This window comes from Natator depressus, chromosome 6, assembly GCF_965152275.1.
Source record: "Natator depressus isolate rNatDep1 chromosome 6, rNatDep2.hap1, whole genome shotgun sequence".
NCBI classification, from domain to species: Eukaryota; Metazoa; Chordata; order Testudines; family Cheloniidae; genus Natator; species Natator depressus.
This window is the reverse complement of record NC_134239.1, coordinates 82,183,774-82,201,880: the sequence shown is the minus strand read 5'-3', so window position 1 is coordinate 82,201,880 and position 18,107 is coordinate 82,183,774. Positions and strand designations below refer to the sequence as shown.

At 39.5% G+C, this 18,107-nt stretch overlaps 1 protein-coding gene across 5 annotated transcripts in view; it reads left to right on the top strand.

Annotated features, from left to right (window-relative positions):
• Positions 1 to 16,450, top strand: part of STRN3 (striatin 3) — a 93,038-nt gene extending 76,588 nt beyond the window's left edge. The window contains exons 11-18 of one of the 5 annotated variants that reach the window (XM_074955797.1): positions 148 to 323; positions 470 to 517; positions 5,649 to 5,770; positions 9,294 to 9,461; positions 9,948 to 10,088; positions 11,535 to 11,642; positions 14,578 to 14,664; positions 14,762 to 16,450. In XM_074955797.1, the coding sequence (XP_074811898.1) occupies positions 148 to 323; positions 470 to 517; positions 5,649 to 5,770; positions 9,294 to 9,461; positions 9,948 to 10,088; positions 11,535 to 11,642; positions 14,578 to 14,664; positions 14,762 to 14,931 (1,020 nt within the window). In that variant the 3' untranslated portion in view covers positions 14,932 to 16,450. The remainder of the gene's footprint in view (positions 1 to 147; positions 324 to 469; positions 518 to 5,648; positions 5,771 to 9,293; positions 9,462 to 9,947; positions 10,089 to 11,534; positions 11,643 to 14,577; positions 14,665 to 14,761) is intronic. The other 4 variants (XM_074955796.1, XM_074955798.1, XM_074955800.1 and 1 more) reach the window with 4 other exon arrangements.
• Positions 16,451 to 18,107: the final 1,657 nt, after the last annotated feature.

The following is an 18,107-nucleotide window of genomic DNA, read 5'->3' as shown; positions in this document are numbered from 1 at the left end:
AGCAATGGATGCTTGAATTTTTTGTATCTTCAGCAAAATAGTACTTATTTAAATCCCATGTCCTAAACATTTCAGTCTTCAAACACTAACATACAGTATATAATTTTATATACAAGTTACTACATAAATTTTTGTTTTTGTTTTTAGCTGCCAGCCAATAAAGATGCCTTTCGGAAGACATGGAATCCTAAGTATACGCTACGCAGCCATTTTGATGGAGTGCGAACATTAGCTTTTCATCCTGTAGAGCCTGTGCTGGTTACAGCCTCTGAGGACCATACTTTAAAACTTTGGAACTTACAGAAAACAGTTCCTGCCAAAAAGCAAGTATATGGTGGTTCTCTTTTTTTTAAGTTTGTTGTATATGTTGTTGTCTCTCTCAAATCTTTTTTTATTACATTCAATTTAATAGTAATGTTTTAACTGATAGTTGAATATAATCACCTTTCTGTTTTTGTTTCTTTTCCAGGAGTGCCTCTTTAGATGTAGAACCTATCTACACGTTTAGGGCCCACATGTGAGTGTTTGCCAGTTAATACTTCAGAAGCAGCCATTGCCACCTATTATGGATTCAGTAAAATGTTGAGGCTTAAAGATCACAATTTTATTAACATTATTTATGCGTGGTGCCAAAGATGTGCATAATTGTTTATAAAGCGAGTAAAAACTGTCTCTGTCCTGAGGAGAGTGCACTGTCAAGATAAAAAAATGACGACGACAACAGGGCGTAACAAATGTAGAAGGCTTAAGGGGAAGGGACAGAGGATGTGGAAGAAGATGCTGAAATTGTGCTGTAATGAAGACTGCCAGGTTTTTTTATACGATATGTAAAGTCTACTTTAAGTGGGTTTTGAGAAGAAGCATAGGAGGTGAGGGTGGAGGTTTATTAGATAGATTTAGGAAGGAAGCTTCACATATAGGGAGTTGCATGAAAAAGGATATAGAGGGCAGGCCTGGGTTCAGTGTGGAGAGTGGATGGGTTGAAGAACAAAACGAGACCAAGCATAGATGTCAGAAGGATCTAAATTGCGTAGGGCCTTGAAAGTGAGAATGACTGATCCAAATTCAGTGCCAAAGGCAACAAAGAGCTTATGAAAGGGATCTCAGTTGGGTTAGTTTGGACATAGGTATCAGTTAAGGCAGATGTTTTCACAACAGAGTTTTGAATAAGATAGAGGTTGGGAGTGAAGCAAAATGCCAGGAAGTCCAGTTGGTGGAGAGTTGAATTAATCAAGATGGATTAAGATCAAAGCCTGATCAGGACTTCAACCAGAAGATCTGCAATGCCAAACCAGACCTACTTTCCCATGGGTCTTGAGTTTACCTATGTTTGTGTTTGGATGGGTGTCTCATCTGAGATGCATCATGAAACCTATTCCCACTTCCCAGCATATCACAATCCAAGTTTTGGGAAGAGGCGCCAGTGCAAACTGGTTTACCCCAAAAGGGACTCTTGTTCATCAAGTTGTGACAATAAACTCACTTGAACAAAATAAGGCCAGTGCAACCTGTCAGCTGCTCCTTAAAGCAGCTGATCCAGCATTTATAAAAACTATGCTGATATGATATAAAAACTATGCTGATGGTAAATAACTGTCAGATCACTGAACTGTTGCACTGCTAACTGGGACCCAATCAACTAACCCTGGCTTCTGACTCAACAGAATAAACTAGAGGAAGGCAAAACAAAATAACTCAGCATGGGGTTGATGCGCTGAGGGGGAATTCCTTTTTCTTGGGTATGGCAGTTGATTGTATCCTGTACATGCAGTCAAGAATAACCAGTCCCACATCCAGCAACTACAAGGTCCAAAGTAACGCTCTGACGGGAAGGTGTGGAAAACTTTCTGCTTCTGAAAGTGGCATATGCTTTTCCCATCCAGAAATATTTATGGATTCTCCTTCCCTCTGACAGAATAATTTTGGGTGGTAAAATAAATCTCTCCTAATCCCATGCCAACCCACAAAGGAGGCAAGCCTGCAGCCCCAGGACCTGGCCCTGTGTTAGGTCTGACAAGTATTATTGTTCTTGTGAGAATTGCAGGGGTCATAACTGCTTAAGCACATTCTAATCTTGGGGGAATTCTGTGCCAAAAAATAAAAAATTCTGCACACAGTATTTTGCATATTATATTCATGCAAGTGTCAATTATTTTGGTAATTTATTTAAATTACAATACAGTGGATGGAGAATGGAATTGGGGAGCATTGGAGAAAATCCCCAAACCCCCTTTGTCTAAAGTAATGTAGCTACTAGGTTTGACCCTTTATTTCTAGTTATTAGTCAACAAATATATGCAGCCATATGCTCAGTGTTACATCACAGGCAACTGAAGAGTAAGTGAGGGTTGGGGATCAGAATCATGATTTATATTGGCTACTGACCATCTCCAGAAAGGTCAGTAGTAAACAGTTCGTGGAGCACATTTCGATAGGAAAATTTTTCAGTCCAAAAATTTAGCCCAGTTCTAATCACTGAAGCATCATAAGCATTTATAAAGCCATTCTGTCGTTTATAATAAGGCTCCTTTACACAACTCTGGCAGTGTAAAGGACCCTTAAAACTTTTACACCTGTTTCATGCTCCTGGGGGAATTCACTAAGAATGGGAACAGTACACTAACAACAAAGAGAACAACTAAGCAGGTAGGCTGCTCCATTATGCTCTCCCTGAGGGGACAGAGCCTGCCTCATGCCTATTTCCAAACACCCTGAAGCGCTGACCCTCCATGACTTGTGTGCTGCAATAGCAAGCCAGAGGAACAGTGTCTCTTGTTTGCTCACTTCCATGCCTGCTCAGCCCCCGCATGCCTTCCAGTGACGATTGACATCTCTGCCAGCTGTTCAGGCTGCTGGGGAGAAGCGAGTGACTGCTCTTTCAGCTTCCCTTTGCTTCCCCAAACAAGTCATTTTTCTGCGGGGAAACAGAGAAATCTGCAGATGACATAAATTCTGCCCCCGCACAGAATTGCCCCAGGAGTGACATTCTGAGGAACTTGGCAGATGAGATCTTCCAAATCTCTATAATATATCTCAGTGGTTCTCAAACTGTAGGTCGGGACTCCAGAGCGGGTCGCAGTCCCATTTTAATGGGGTTGCCAGGCTGGCATTAGACTTGCTGGGGTCAGAGCCAAAACCCCAGGGCTTCAGCCGTGAGTGACAGGGCTGGAAAGTGAGGCTCAGGCTTCGGTCCCCCGTCCTGGGGTCATGTAGTAATTTTTGTTGCAAGAAGGAGATCGCAGTGCAGTGAAGTTTGGGAACCCCTGAATATCTGTACAGAAAGGTAGATGACATACTGTTATGGATAGTTGTCATTGTTTCCAGTATATGCCCTCTTCTTTGTTTTTTTGTTTTGGCTTTTTCTGAAGAAGAAGAAAAAAATTGGGGTGATTTCTAGATAGGTTGTGGATTTTTTTATTTTTATTACTTTATGACAGTCAGTTACTCTTCAAAAGTGGGTATAATGGATGCGGACTTTTTTTCTTTCTCAGAACAGTAAATGCAGTAAATCTATTGCACTATTATAAATTTTATTGCCTAAACCAGGGGTCCCCAATGTGGTGCCCGCGGGTGCAGTGGCGCCCACCGGGGCAGTTGTGTGTGCCCGCAGGACACCGCGTTGCCGAAATGCTGCCACCGAAGAACCACCTGCCGAAATGCTGCCAAGAAGCGTTACTGTTCATTAAAACTGAAACTACGTTTGTGTTTGGGTCCTACAGCATTTCTGTGTCTGAAATAATCTAGAGACTCTGTAGAGGGCTTCAGATTTGTCATAGCATTTTTTAACTCAAAAGTCACAGAAAAGTCATGATAAATGTAGTAGAAATCATGGGTTTAGGTGTGTGAAATCATGGGTGCACTTTTTGAAACTGGGGGGCCCATGTAGGAGGGTTGCATTCTGTCCCCAGGGGGAGGGGGCATGTTATAGAGCAAGTCCACCTCACACTCATCCCACAGTGGTGGCTCCTGTCTTGTGGGGTTGGCCCAGCTCCCTGCTCCTGCCTTCATTTCTTGCCAGAGTGTGCAGGCGGGGCCCTGCCCCCCCCCCCCCCTTTCCTGGCCCTGGAAGGATTGTAATAGATAAAGTTGATTCTTCCTCCAGGATAGTGGTGAGACAGGTGGGGACTTTGCCAAGCAGTGAAGTGAAGCTTCCTACCCCAGTGTCTCTGGTCTGTGTGGTGGTGGCAACCAACACTTTCCCGTATAGGATCAGAGAATCACAGAAATGTAGGGCTGGAAGGCACCTTTGGGAGTCATCAATTCCAGCCCCTTGAGCTGAGGCAGCACCAAGTAAACCTAGAGCATTGTTACAGATGTTTGTCCAACCTATACTTGAAAACCTCCGTTGATGGGGATTCCACAAGCTCCCTTGGAAGCCTATTCCAGAACTTAACTACCCTTATAATTTGAAAGTTTTTCCTAATATCTAACCTAAGTCTCCCTTGCTGCAGTTTACATCCATTACTACTTGCCTTCAGTGGATATGGAACACAGTTTATCACCATCTTCTTTATAACAGCCTTTAACATATTTGAAGACTGTTATCAAGTCCCTCCTCAGTCCTTCTTTTCTCACAACTTAAACATGTCCAATTTTTTTAACCTTTTCTCATAGGTCAGGTTTTCTAACCTTTTATCATTTCTGTTACTCTCCTATGGACTCTTTCCAATTTGTCCACATCTTTCCTAAAGTGTAGTTCCCAAAACTGGACACGGTATGCCAGCCGAGGGCTCACCACTGCCGAGTAGAGGGGAATAGTTATCTCCTGTGTCTCATTAATGACCCACCTGTTAATGCACCCCAAAATAATATTAGCATTTTTTGCAACTGCATCACGTTGTTTAGTTGTATTCAGTTTGTGATTCTCTATAACCTCCAGATTATTTTCAGAAATACTGCCAACTATCCAGTTATTCCCTGTTTTGTAGTTGTGCATTTCAACCGGTTGTGCCACCTACTTTATAGTAATTTTATCTAGACCACATTTCCTTAGTCTGCTTATTAGAATGTCATTTCGAACAGTGTCAAATATCTCAGTTAAATTAAGATCTGTCACATCTACTGTTCCCCCATCTGCCAGGGCAGTAACCCTGTCAAAGAAGGAAATTAGTTTGGTTTGGCATGGTTTATTCTTGACAAATCCATCCTGGCTATTTCTTATAACCCTGTTATCCTTTGGGAGCTTGCAAATTGATTGCTTAATTTGTTCCAGTATTTTACTTGGTATTGAAGTTAGGCTGACTGGTCAGTAATTCCCTGGGTTCTCTTTGTTCCTTTTTTAAAAAGATTGGTATTATGCTTGCCCTTCTGCAGTCCTCTGGGACGTCACCCACCCTCCACAGGTTCTTGAAGATAATTGCTAACAGTTCCAAGATTGCTTTAGCCTAGTTCCTTAAGTACCATAGGATGAATTTCATCTGGCCCTGTCGACTTGTATACATCTAAATATTCTTTAACCTGTTTCCCTCTTTTGGCTTTCATTCCTTCCCCCTTGTTGTTGTTAACTGAGTATCTGGTCTCCCTTTAACCTTTTTAATGAAGACTGAAGCAAAATAGACATTAACAGTGCAGCTTTCTTGGTGACATCAGTTATTAGATCTCTTCACCAGCTTCAACCACTGGTTTTTTTTTTGTTTTTTTCCCAACAGTGGACCTGTATTGTCATTGGCAATTAGTTCTAACGGAGAACAGTGTTTTAGTGGTGGCATTGATGCAACCATCCAGTGGTGGAACATGCCTAGCCCTAATGTGGATCCTTATGATACATATGGTAAGTGTCTTCTGAGAATGAAAGATTGTCAGCATTTAGACTTAGAAGAGACTTCTAATACTATTATTGTTTGATTCTAAAGTGGTTCTGAAAGCTCATGAAGAGCTTTTATTAAAAAAAAGTCACAGGTTATCTGAATTACTACAAACAAATCTTTATTAATATGCTTTTGGGTATATCTGTAAACAGGTCAAGTAAACAGAGCTAGATTACAACTGGCTCAGGTATCTTAGGTACTGGATCAGTGAAGCTGTAGTAGGTCACACTTCTGTGTGGGCTAGCCCGACAAGTGGTTCTGAGGCTTGTGTAGGCTGTGCTGAAGCACGCACTGCTGTAGCTTCACTGTTCTGGTATCCAAGTTAAGTAGATTAAAGCTAGCTCAGGTATGTCTACTTGAGCTGCACTCATACTCCGTGATTACAATATAGATATATCATTTGTGTTGTGTATTCTGAAGGTGGGCTATGTGCATGTTGTACATCAAATGTATAAGTATGACAAAGAATATTATCTCATTCTCTGATCATTTTAGTCCCCAGATAAAGCAGAGTACAGTACATATATTTTAGCTTATTTTTGTTCTAAAGCTATTGATAGGCTTTCTGAGTGGGACACATGCTTAATGTGTGTCTGTTTTCCACCTGTAAAATCAGGGTAATTCTTGCTCACTTTTTGTGTAGTGATTTCAGATCCTTGGATGGAAAGTGGTATCGAAACACAGAACTTTTTAAACTACTTACTAAGTTCTACCAAACCCGTCATTAAAATTATCACGTGTACATAAAGATATATTTACCTTTCTTTCTTCCTTCCAGTCAGCAGGAAATGTGCCTTTAATTTTTTTGGTTTTGTTTCTTTTGTGGTGGTGGTGGTAAAAGCTACAGATGTGCTTTGTGTCATCTTGCACATGATTTGTGTGAAATCTAGAAGGTGCATTAAATTAAGTTGGAAATTAAAATACAAACCATTTTGATGAACAAGCATTTTAAAATTATCTTGAGTGACTTTGTGATAGGATATTTTAAATATCATATAGAATAGAATATCAGGGTTGGAAGGGACCTCAGGAGGTCATCTAGTCCAACCCCCTGCTCAAAGCAGGACCAATCTCCAATTTTTGCCCCAGATACCTAAATGGCCCCCTCAAGGATTGAACTCACAACCCTGGGTTTAGCAGGCCAATGCTCAAACCACAGACACCTGACACAGAGCCTGGTCTGTCGGATCAGTCTGTTTCCAGTGTTCCCTCTTTGAGTAGTCGTCCTGCTGCAGTTCTAAGATTTTCAACTGAAAAGGGACATAACTTTAATTTTCTGGGTTCTTAAAAGGAGAAGAAGGCAAAATCACTAGAGCCCTGCGTGGATACACAAATGTGTATCCGCATCTGATCTGCAAAAATTATCTGCGGATGCAGATATCCGCAGATTTGCAAGGCTCTACGCTAGGGGCTGCGCTGAGGCTCCGAGGCATCCGCTCTGCCGGAGCCTGGTCAGGGAGACCCATGGGCAGCTGTGCAGACCCTCCACCTGCCCTGAGCCAGGTGGGGAGCCTTGGGGGCGCGGATATGGCTAGGGCTGCTCTCAAACCTCTCCCCCCTGCACCGCGGGCAGGTGGAGGGTGCACCGCAGCACCCCGACTGGGTTCCATGTTGGCCTGGGCTGGGGGAGACCTGTGGAGCTGCCCGGGGGCTGCTCTGGCCCCCCACCCAGGGCAGGTAGCATGTCTGCCCACGGTTGCCTTCCCAGCTCTTACAGTGGCCAGGCTGCGGGTCCAAGCTGCCCTCCCTCTCCGGCCGGAGCCGGGTCGGGGAGAGACGTGCTGGCAGCTGTGGGGAGCTGCACCAGACCTTTCACCTGCCCTGGGTGGGGGGCCTGAGCAGCCCTCCGCCAAGGGCAGGTGAAGATCCCTTCTCCAGGTTATACAGCTACGAGATCAATACCAATTTCTTCAGCTCCCTCATTCATGGTACCATCAGATTTATTGGTATCTGATCATCCAGAATCATCTCTACAGGCTCATGCTGACATTCCATTATTGGTACTGTGTATGCGTGAATCATTGGTATCATCTGTTGAACATCTGACTGCAAGATCTGGCACTCCCTTAATGAAACTCCTCAAGCCTAACTGGTGTGGGGCTCAGAAAAAAACTGGGTCCATCTGTGAGCAGCCCTATATTTAGGATGGAAGCATTGTTTTGGGAACCCTGAGTGAATTTTTCTTAAGGCTTGTCAGAAGGGTGCTAGCTGGAGAGGCAAGTTTTGTTAGATCTTTCTAGCTTCTTTCTGAATTATGTTTTAAAAGATTACTGTATCCCTGCCCCTCACTTTGTTCCTTCCCTCCCTGTTCTTTTCTGCTTCCTCATAAATATATAAATAATGCCGCAGGGCCAGTCATGCTCAAAGCCTGATATGAAGGAATTTTAAAAATATATTGGAGAGGGAGGGGAAGAGGAAGGAAGGACATGTTTTCTTGGCACCACTCACCCCAAAGCAGAAAGGAAGCCTCCAAGAGTTCTTTCATGTCATTTTTTTGGTGAGGAGACTGGCACAAGAATCCTAGAGCTGTCAGGTTTGTGAAAAGGGAGAGCCTGGTAAAAGCAGCTGCTAGAGCTCCGATCTTCTCTTCTCCCTCTCTCCCAGCTACAAACAAGGCCCATTTCAGCTTCTCTGCTCCCTATAACTGGCCATCCCTTTGAAGCATCACAGGAGCGGAGAAGAACATCAGGCTGTGTCTGGCCAGCCCCTTCTGTCATCTTAAAAAAGAAAAATTGCCTTACTTGTATCCATTTAATTCCATTTTACTCATTTGTCATTGGGAACAGCTGAGGTGCCTTCAGCCATGGAAATTAATTTTAATGATACTATTGATTAAAGATGAAAGTGCCTGCTATCCACATCAATGAGTAACTGCTACCTAACTTTTCATCTGCTTGGCTCTGTAACTATGGAACTATTTTTAAAATAGTAATTCTTTCTGTATATCAGAGTTCCAGGTGAACCATATCATTATTACAGATGTTATGAAAATGATTATTAATATGCTTTCAGGGAAGGACATGCGTGAAAACATTTACTTTGATTTGTCTAAAATATTCATTGTACTAGCCCATTTTATTTTATAGAACACAGAGATTGAAATTAGGTTTCCAACCTCATCTACTGACTGACAACTAAATTAACACACACAATGTGTGAAATTACAAGTGTCTGCTTTGGATCCAATTTTAGTTTTTCATTACAGTTTAGTTCAGAATTCTGTAATCTCCCTTTTATTTTGGGGTGGTGGGTTTTGTTTTGTTTTTTGTTGTTGGTTACTGGTTAGATTTTCTCTTACTGATTTCTACAGGATGTTACATGGTTCTATCATCTATAGTCTATTAATCACTGACACTGGAAAATACCAGCTGTGGTTTTTGAGTTTACCGTAGGAATTATTTTGTACCTAGGTAAAAACAGAGTTTTTTAATAATTCTCATCTTCAGTAAAAAGCTTTAACTTTGGAATTTTTTTTTTCCTTTCCAGAGCCAAACGTTCTAGCTGGCACATTAATTGCGCATACAGATGCAGTCTGGGGTCTTGCTTATAGTGGTATAAAGAATCATTTACTATCTTGCTCAGCAGATGGCACTATTAGATTATGGAATCCACCAGAAAAATTGCCCTGCATTTGCACTTACAATGGAGAAAAGGGTGAGTATGATGTTTGCGGGTTTTTTTTTTAAAGGCATTTTTGTTTAAAAAATTGTGTGATAGGAAGGGGATAAGTTTGTTTCCTCAGGTTGCCCAAACCAAATATCAACTTACAGTATTTTTAGGACTAAAGGAAAACTCATGGAACTCCAAGGAAATGCAGCTGTGACGAACCTCTGAAATGAAGCCTTCACTCCCTCCTACAGCCTGCCATCCTTCCTCTTCAGATGCTAGCTCTTTAAGTAGAACGAGTTCTGCACAAACCTTAGCTGGTTTTGGCAATCTTACTTTTAAAAATGTCTTTATTGCTGATAATTAAGGTAGCTTTATTTCTTTTTGCAGCATTTTGTAAAAACTCTAAAAGGAGTTTCTTTGGTAATTACTGTAGAAGAAAAATAGGAAAGATCATTTAAACCTTTTTAAGCCTTTAAGGTAACTTAAGGGTTTTATTTCCCTATCTAATCTTTTTTTTTCTTTTCTCCTTAGAGCATGGAATACCTACATCAGTTGACTTTATAGGTTGTGATCCTGCTCATATGGTCACATCTTTTAGCACTGGCAGCACAGTCATTTATGATTTAGAAACATCCCAATCACTGGTGATGCTCTCATCACAGATAGACTCTGGTAAGTTAATATGAATTAGTTTTGTCTCATATATGCAGTTTAGATGTGTGCTCTTTCAAAAGCTTCAAGAGCTTTGTTCCTCTTTTTTCTGTATTGCACAATTTCACATTTTAATTCTATTCTGACCTTTTCTTATTCTTTGATTGTCATGTGGAGATGTCAAATCATAGAAATAGGGGAGTAAATGAGGAAAAGTAACTTTCTTGGCAAAGGAAAAAATTTTCATCTTTGTAAAAAAGGGTTTGAGAGAATCTGGAATGATCTGAAGGATAAGTATGGCGATAATTCAGAAAGGGTTACAGAGATGCTGAAAGTGACAGAACCTTGCCAAAAAACTAAAAATGTAGCTAGTCTTTCAAGAACCAATTCCCTGAATTAAATATGAAGGAACAGCGTTCTAACTACATAGGCATTATTCATGAATATGTTAAATGCAGGCAATATGGTTCTAACACAAAAGAGAAAGTGTAGAATTCTGAATGTACTTTACAGAATCCATGTGTCTTAATTGCTGACTCTCTCTGTCCTCTAAACCAGGAGGTTGAGCACCAGGATCATATCCAGTGCTGAGAGTGCAGTATAACATCAGTGTTGCCCTGTCGTAGGTGCCGGCATTTAAACCCCTTCTCAGTAAAATAAGGTTGAAAATCTAGTGTCATGAGAGGGCAATGTACTGCTTCATATGTAACAGCTCAGTTTGTCTAGTCTTTACCCTGATAGTATTTAATGGCTAGTATTAAGCACTTTGAGACAGCTAGATTATGAAAGAAACTATAGAGAACCATAGTCTGTGTAATATTGGCCTTGATACTAAGATAGGAGCCCACATAAAGGGAGGTACATATCTCTTTGATTGAGGATAAAAATTTAAATAGCTAAACATCAAAAAGGAAATCCAAAACTTCAGAGAAGTATCCTTTCACAAGGCAAATGATACACCAATATATAGAAGAGACTATTTTAAAGACATTGTATGTACCATTAAGTAATTTAAGTAGAAATAAGACATTTGTGTAGTGCATAGAAAAAGAGAAAGTAGTTCGTAGGTTAGGAGTCATAACTTGTCTTTTTCATGCCCCTCTCCTCTCCCCCACCCCCATTACTACTACCATGAAATGCAAACCTAATCTCTTCACCCTCTCTCTAAAGTATCTTTCATACATATAGCCCAATCACAAAAATTTTTATCTTCATAATACACTGATTAGAGTGCATGTGGATTAGTCCCTGCCCTGGAAAGCCAGAGCACATCACATGTATTTCTATCTTTCATTACATATTTTATTCTAAAATGTCTCAATAATTTTCCTGACGCTTGAAGTTCCATCTATTAGTTCACTGGTTATTTTTTAATATTGTGTTCTCTTGGGCAATATTATTATTTACTGACTGTATTTTTACTATTTGTCCATCAAATATTTTACCTATAACTTTCTATCTTTTCAGGTTTGCAGTCAAGTAATCATATTAACAGGGTAGTAAGTCATCCTACACTTCCTGTAACAATTACAGCTCATGAAGATAGACACATCAAGTTTTTTGACAATAAAACGGGTAAGGATACTAAAAACCTAGTGCATTAAGCTGAGTAATGTTTAAAATAAATCTGGCTGGGTATCGGAGGGTCCTACCACACGCTACTTGTTGCAGAATCATAGCATAAATTTTTTGTTCCACTGTTACATGTTAGTGTAAAAGAAACATTCTCCTTACAGTAGGAAAATATCACTTTTCCAATATTGTCTTCGTAACCGTCATCAGATAATCCTGCCTATACTTACTTTGATATAAGTGAAACATCACATTTTGCATTTTAGTCATATCTTATTGTAAATCCATAACTGACTGAAAATCTGAGGCCTTGTTAAAGGATTCGTTCTCAACTGAAATGTGTGTGGGGGTGGGGGAAAATGAGCAAAATATTTGGATACTCATCCATAAGGCTAAGATTTAGTCATGGGTATTTTTAATAAAAGTCCTGGCCCCGTCACAGGCAATAAACAAAAATTCACGGCCCGTGACCTGTCCAGGACTTATACTATAAATACCCCCGACTAAATAATAGGTGCTCTAAGGGCCCCAGGGCACTGCTGCTGCTCGGGTGGTGGAGGTTGGGGTAGGCTCCAGAGTGGAGGACGGCCCAGGACACTACGGCTACTTGGGGATGGAGGGCAGCCTGGGATCTTTTTGATTCACAGGCAAGCCAGTTAGCTTCCAGATTAGCCACTCCTGTGTCCCAGTCAGTCCCCTTACATTTCTCTCTTGGGGCTTCTGACCGTGCTTCAGCTTGCAGCAGAGCCAAGCAGCTCTCCTTGCAGATAGGCCTCAGCAGCATGATGCAAGATTCCCATGGGCTTGTCAGCAATTCTGAGGCTGTGAGAAGAAGCAGTTAGGCTCTCTCAATTATTTACGAGGGACCTATCACTTTAACCAGTGAGTGCCGGTACTAAGTCATCAGGGGAAGGCTGTTTTTCCTTTGTTGTTTTTGGGGGATATGATGAATTCCCTTTCTGTATTAGCTTCCCAGGTAGTGCTTTACTTCTTTTCCCTGAATCTTGGTAGCTGCTTCTAAAAGCCAGTCTTTCTTGACCAAAAATGTCCCTTGTTAAATATCACAAATCCAAATTTCAATAAAGTAACTTCTCCTTTCATAAACCAGTAGATGTCAGCCTAGATCTACCCAAACTCTTTCCAAGTATGGCTGAAATGCAGTGGAGAGCCCAGGATTGCATTAGGAAGCTACATCTGAGGTAGTGAGAATATTTTCCCTTTGGCCCTCATGGGCTTTGATTACCATGGGTAATAAGTCCTCTCCATCATTGCTAAGTACTACTTTATAGAGTGCCTCCCCATTCCCTTTGCCTTATTCTTTCCCATACCCTGCTTCTCCCCAAAAATTAAACCTGTCATCTGTTTCTCTCCTGTCATCTGTTTCTCTCCTGTAAAAGATCAAGGTCATTACCTACAGACCTGTTGGAACAAGAAGTAATTTATTGTGGCCAAGGAGTTGTGATTGGGGCTGCTAGAGGCCCATTTTAGACTTAAAATGACTTATCTGTTTTACAAGCTGGAAGCTCTATAAAAGGAGATGAGATGAGAGAATGGATAGAAAAATGTAGACACAGCAACTGTGCTAGGGTATGTCACAAGATGTTCCTATACTGCAACAAAAAGATTGAGAATGGCTGTCTCCCCCACGTACTCAGCGTCTGTTTGCCATATTTGGGGTCAGGAAGGAGTTGTTCTCTGAGTCAGATTGATAGAGACTGGGGTTTTTTTGCCTTTCTCTGCAGCTTGAGGCATGGGTCACTTACTTGTTTGAACTAGAATAAATGGTGGATACTCTAACTTGAAATCTTCTAATCAAGATTTGAGAACTTCGATAACTCAGCCAGAGGTTACAGGCCTATTGCAGGAGTGGGTGGGTGAAGTTCTGTGGCCTGCGATGTGCAGGAGGTCAGATGATCATGAAAGTCTCTTCTGGCCTTAGTCTAATGAATTTGAGTTTATTAGAGTACTAGCTTTCTGTTCTTTAAAGCATCTGTCTGCTCTTCCACATTGCCCACCACACATTTATAAAACTTAATGTATATGTGAGGATGTATTTATTTGGGTTTAAATAAACATATTCCAAGTGGTTATACCAAGCTTTTGATATCTTTGCCATCATTTTAAAAACAGAAGAGTGGTGCATTGCCTCCCTCTTGTTCCCGTTTCCCATACGTGTGTGTGTATATATAACCACCAAAAAAAAAATCATAAATCAAATCAAAACATTCCCAAAAGAAAACCAGCCCTTTATGCCTTCCAAATTCCCAGGGCTGATTCCCCAGAGCCTGCCTTGAATTGGAAGCTGGAGACTAGCGTAATGCCCCTCTGTTTTCCTTTTGTTTTTACTAGAATGTTCTCATTTGTGAAAAATTTGAACCCCCTCTAATTACATCTTGTGTATTTGTTTTGCGGCAGTTGCAGTCACAGCGGAAGTTATTTAATTCTAGCACATATGTATGTATACAAGTTGTGGTCATGAAAGGTCACGGTGATCACATTGAAACTGAAATTCCTCAATTTTCCTCATCCTGCCCTTCAATGGGCCTCAGTGATGACTTGTGGACACGTGTAACAGTGTAGTTGTCACCATGTCAACTTAGTCTTTGGTCGTCTTGTTATGATTGCCAATGAAAGTGCTAAACATTTTAGAGATATGGTGTCTGTACTGTGAATATATCTACCTGAAAGTCGCCCAAGACCACCACCATGCTCTATATAGGCTGTGAAGCATCTTTCACATAGTTGTTAAAAATGATTAATAACAAGTAGATAGAGTTTCAAGCGATATAAATGAATGTCAATTCCAGTATGGTTCTAACATATTTCATTTAAATCTATATTGTTGTTTGCTACCTCATATTAAATTGATTCCTTAATATAATTTTGTCAAAAAATATTAAGACAATTCCCGGGAATTGATACTTTATTTTGCTTTTAGGTAAAATGATCCATTCTATGGTTGCTCACTTGGATGCTGTCACAAGTCTAGCAGTAGATCCCAATGGAATCTATTTGATGTCTGGAAGTAAGTTTTAACTTTCTGTATTACCTACATATTTTGCTTTAATAAAATTTAAAGATATGAAAACCTAACTTTTTTTGTATCTTTCTTTTTAACACAGGCCATGACTGTTCCATTAGATTATGGAATTTAGACAGCAAGACTTGTGTACAAGAAATAACAGCCCATAGGAAAAAGTTGGATGAGTCAATTTATGACGTAGCTTTTCATCCATCAAAAGCATATATTGCCAGTGCAGGAGCTGATGCCCTTGCCAAAGTGTTTGTGTGACACAACAAAACAAACCTGCACCATACTAGCAGGTCTGCTTGGACAAGAAAAGAGGGAATGCATCACTGCCATCAATGAAACGGCTACCAATAGGACACTACATCTGATCTGCCTGGACGAAGGCTATATGTGGGGCAGGTTTAAGTTGGTGAAAAGTCACTGCATCTTGAATAATGTCAGGCTTATTAATTTAACTGTAATTACTGTATTTTTTTTTTAAAAAAGAAAACCAGTATTTGTAGCCTGGACTGAATATGAACTGAGCATATGTCTGTTCTTTAGGTGTCTTTAAGCAAACGTGGAGTCTGACCTTACAAAAGACTTTTTTATTTTGGACTCTGTGTGCTGCCTTAGGGTTAGGAATGTGGTGCTCTTGTGGGGGGGAAGTGAGCTCCAAGAGTAGCTTTCTTTTCATCTCTTAGTGATCTTCTGTTTATCAGTTGAATGCCACAGATCCCCTTTTAAACTTTTATTTTGCTTTAAAGAAAAGGAAATTTAACTTAAAATATTTTAGCATTAGTTGCACAAAATGTTTGGATAAAATTCTAGTTTTTATAAGTCTTTTTATATATTTAGCCTGTCACAACAGTGCTCAAGATTGTATTGATGATATTTTTTCTGCATTATAGAACCCTAAAACACAGAGATCTCACTGACCCGCTGCCGTGTAACCACAATCTTCCCTTCTTTTGCCTAATACAGCTCAGCTAAGTCCTTTCATTAAGGATGCTAATTCATCATCATCGCATAACTGTCTTCATAAATATAAAGACTGTAAAGAAGTATGTTTAAATGAAACACAGAGGGGTTGTAATACCCTCCCGGTGAACTCTTAAAAAAAATTAATCTTGGCATCCTATCACTATGTGATATTTTGTACATCTTACTGTATTTACAAGTTTATTTATCAAGGATTACCCATCTTGCTCATGGCCTCTTGTTATTTATTTCACTTTTTGTTGGTCTTTATATCCTTTTATGTAGTGTGTTAAAGGGCCCTGTTTATCTATTATGGCACTCTTTGAACAGTCTAAAATAGACTAAAAATGGGACATTTCATAGTTTTTTAAAGTTACAAACCAAGATTATTTTTTCCGGTTAAGTATCTGGAGTGAAGTTGATTCCAGAAAAAACAATCTTGTTTCAGAACTTTTGGAGTGAAAAATGTTTATTTGCGTTTCAGAATACAGAAGTAGTTGAATCAAGATTCATAAATCTGCTGTGTTTGGGCTAGTTATTCCCTGCTTTTATTTTTTTCAAATGTGCTTCAGTTTATGGTGTAACTAAAGATTTTGTTTGTGTAATGCATGATTAAGACAATAAAGTATTTTTTCTAGTCTTCCACAAAACTTTTCTGATCAGTTTGCGGGTTTTGATGAGTTTTGTAAGGTTTCTGTTTTACAAACTATGAATCAGCAAATTTTTAAGATTGTACCACGTAGCAAAAGTACAACAGTTGAAAAATAATGTATATAAAATGCATATAATAAATATTAAATGGTGTACCTGTATGTTACTGTTGGCTACATTATTTTGTGTTGCACAGTTTAAAGGTGATATTTTATTCTTCAAATTACTAAATTCAGAAATGTCTAAATTTTAGTGAAATTACATCTTTTTATGCTGTTTAAATAAACTTCATTGTTTTTGAAAACTGGTAATATTTGTTGGGATATAAACAGATTTTTAGTTACTAGGAGCAACACCCCATATAAGAACATGTCTCCAACGAGTGAAACTCATACTGCATTTTTAATAGTTTTTCTGTCTGAGAATAACTTGAAAATGACTCTCATACATTTTTAGAGCATTTTTGGAATTGTAATGATCATGCTCTTCAGTTATTTCAAGAGATGAAGTGATATGAACATGGGATTGGGGTCGAATAGATACCCAGGTTTTATTCCCAATTCTGTCAACTGCCTCATGATGAATAAGCTAAATTTTTGTGCCCCAGTTTCACTCTCTCTGTAAAATGAGGTCTACTCATGTTTATAAAGTTCATCCTTCAGTGACGGAGGATGCACTGAAAGTGAAGAGTCGGCTTCTGTTAAAAGCAGACTAAAGCTGACATTGAGCCAATTTGCATGATGACTCTGTTTGCTGAAAACGTGTTAGCTGAATGGAAACTAAAAATGAATATTGCATTGCGGTCTGTAACTTTCTTTGTAATTATGCCTTGCCCAGATATAAATATGCTTTGAGGCCTTGGAAAATGTTCTTATAAGTGGTGACAGCTGTAGTTCCATGTGATCCATCCAATTTAGCAATAAGAAGGTAGATCTCTCCATCTCAAGTCAAGCAAATTGGATGAAAAACAAAAGAAAACTGATGTGCCCATGGAAGGCACAAAACAGTAATCATTCTGAAATTAATTTTGTTTTTAGGAGCAATATGGTGCAGTAAGTTATATTGCATAGAAATGGGAGAACTTTGCCCATTACCATCAAGGTGAGGCTTTCAGTAGCCGCTTGTTTGGACACTAAGTTTCTTTTTTTAAAAAAATTAGCTAATTTGCACTTTTTTTGTTCGTTTTAGTCTAAAATGTTCAGCTAATGAACAGTCAAGAGTGTGATTTGAATTTTATTGGAAATAATTTCGTGATCACCTTTTCTGAAGCTGAACATTGTTTCTGGCAGCTTTTCCAGACTGCTGCATTTTAATGCTTAAATGAAATGTGATTGTTTATTAAACATTGCCATGCATAAACATTTACCTCATTTTCTTTAATTGTATTAAAATTGAAATGGTAAAAAAAACTGTTTTTCTTAAGTTGAATCTTGTTGTTATGGTGTTTTTAGTGTCTAAACGTTATGTTGGATCAAATTATGTATCTTGGCTCCATTTACTGAATAATGACCTTACCTCTGGTATAGACTGTGTTGTTTAATTGATTGCAGTGCCTAACATTAAAAATGCTATCAGTTTATTTAAATTACAGAACAGTTTATGGCATTGTCAATGGAGCAAGTTGACACTGTGTGCTGCAGTAGACACTAATGAAAAACAAAATCTAAAATAAAATAAATCCTCTCCAGTTTGAAATGGGAGTACCATAAAGGACTGACTTGCTGACATTTCTGCATCAGATGTCTTTCCGCTCCTGTTTCAAAGAATACATCTATTTCCATTCTCTCAGCATGCCTGTGTGTTGCAGGATCACTCCCCATCTTGCT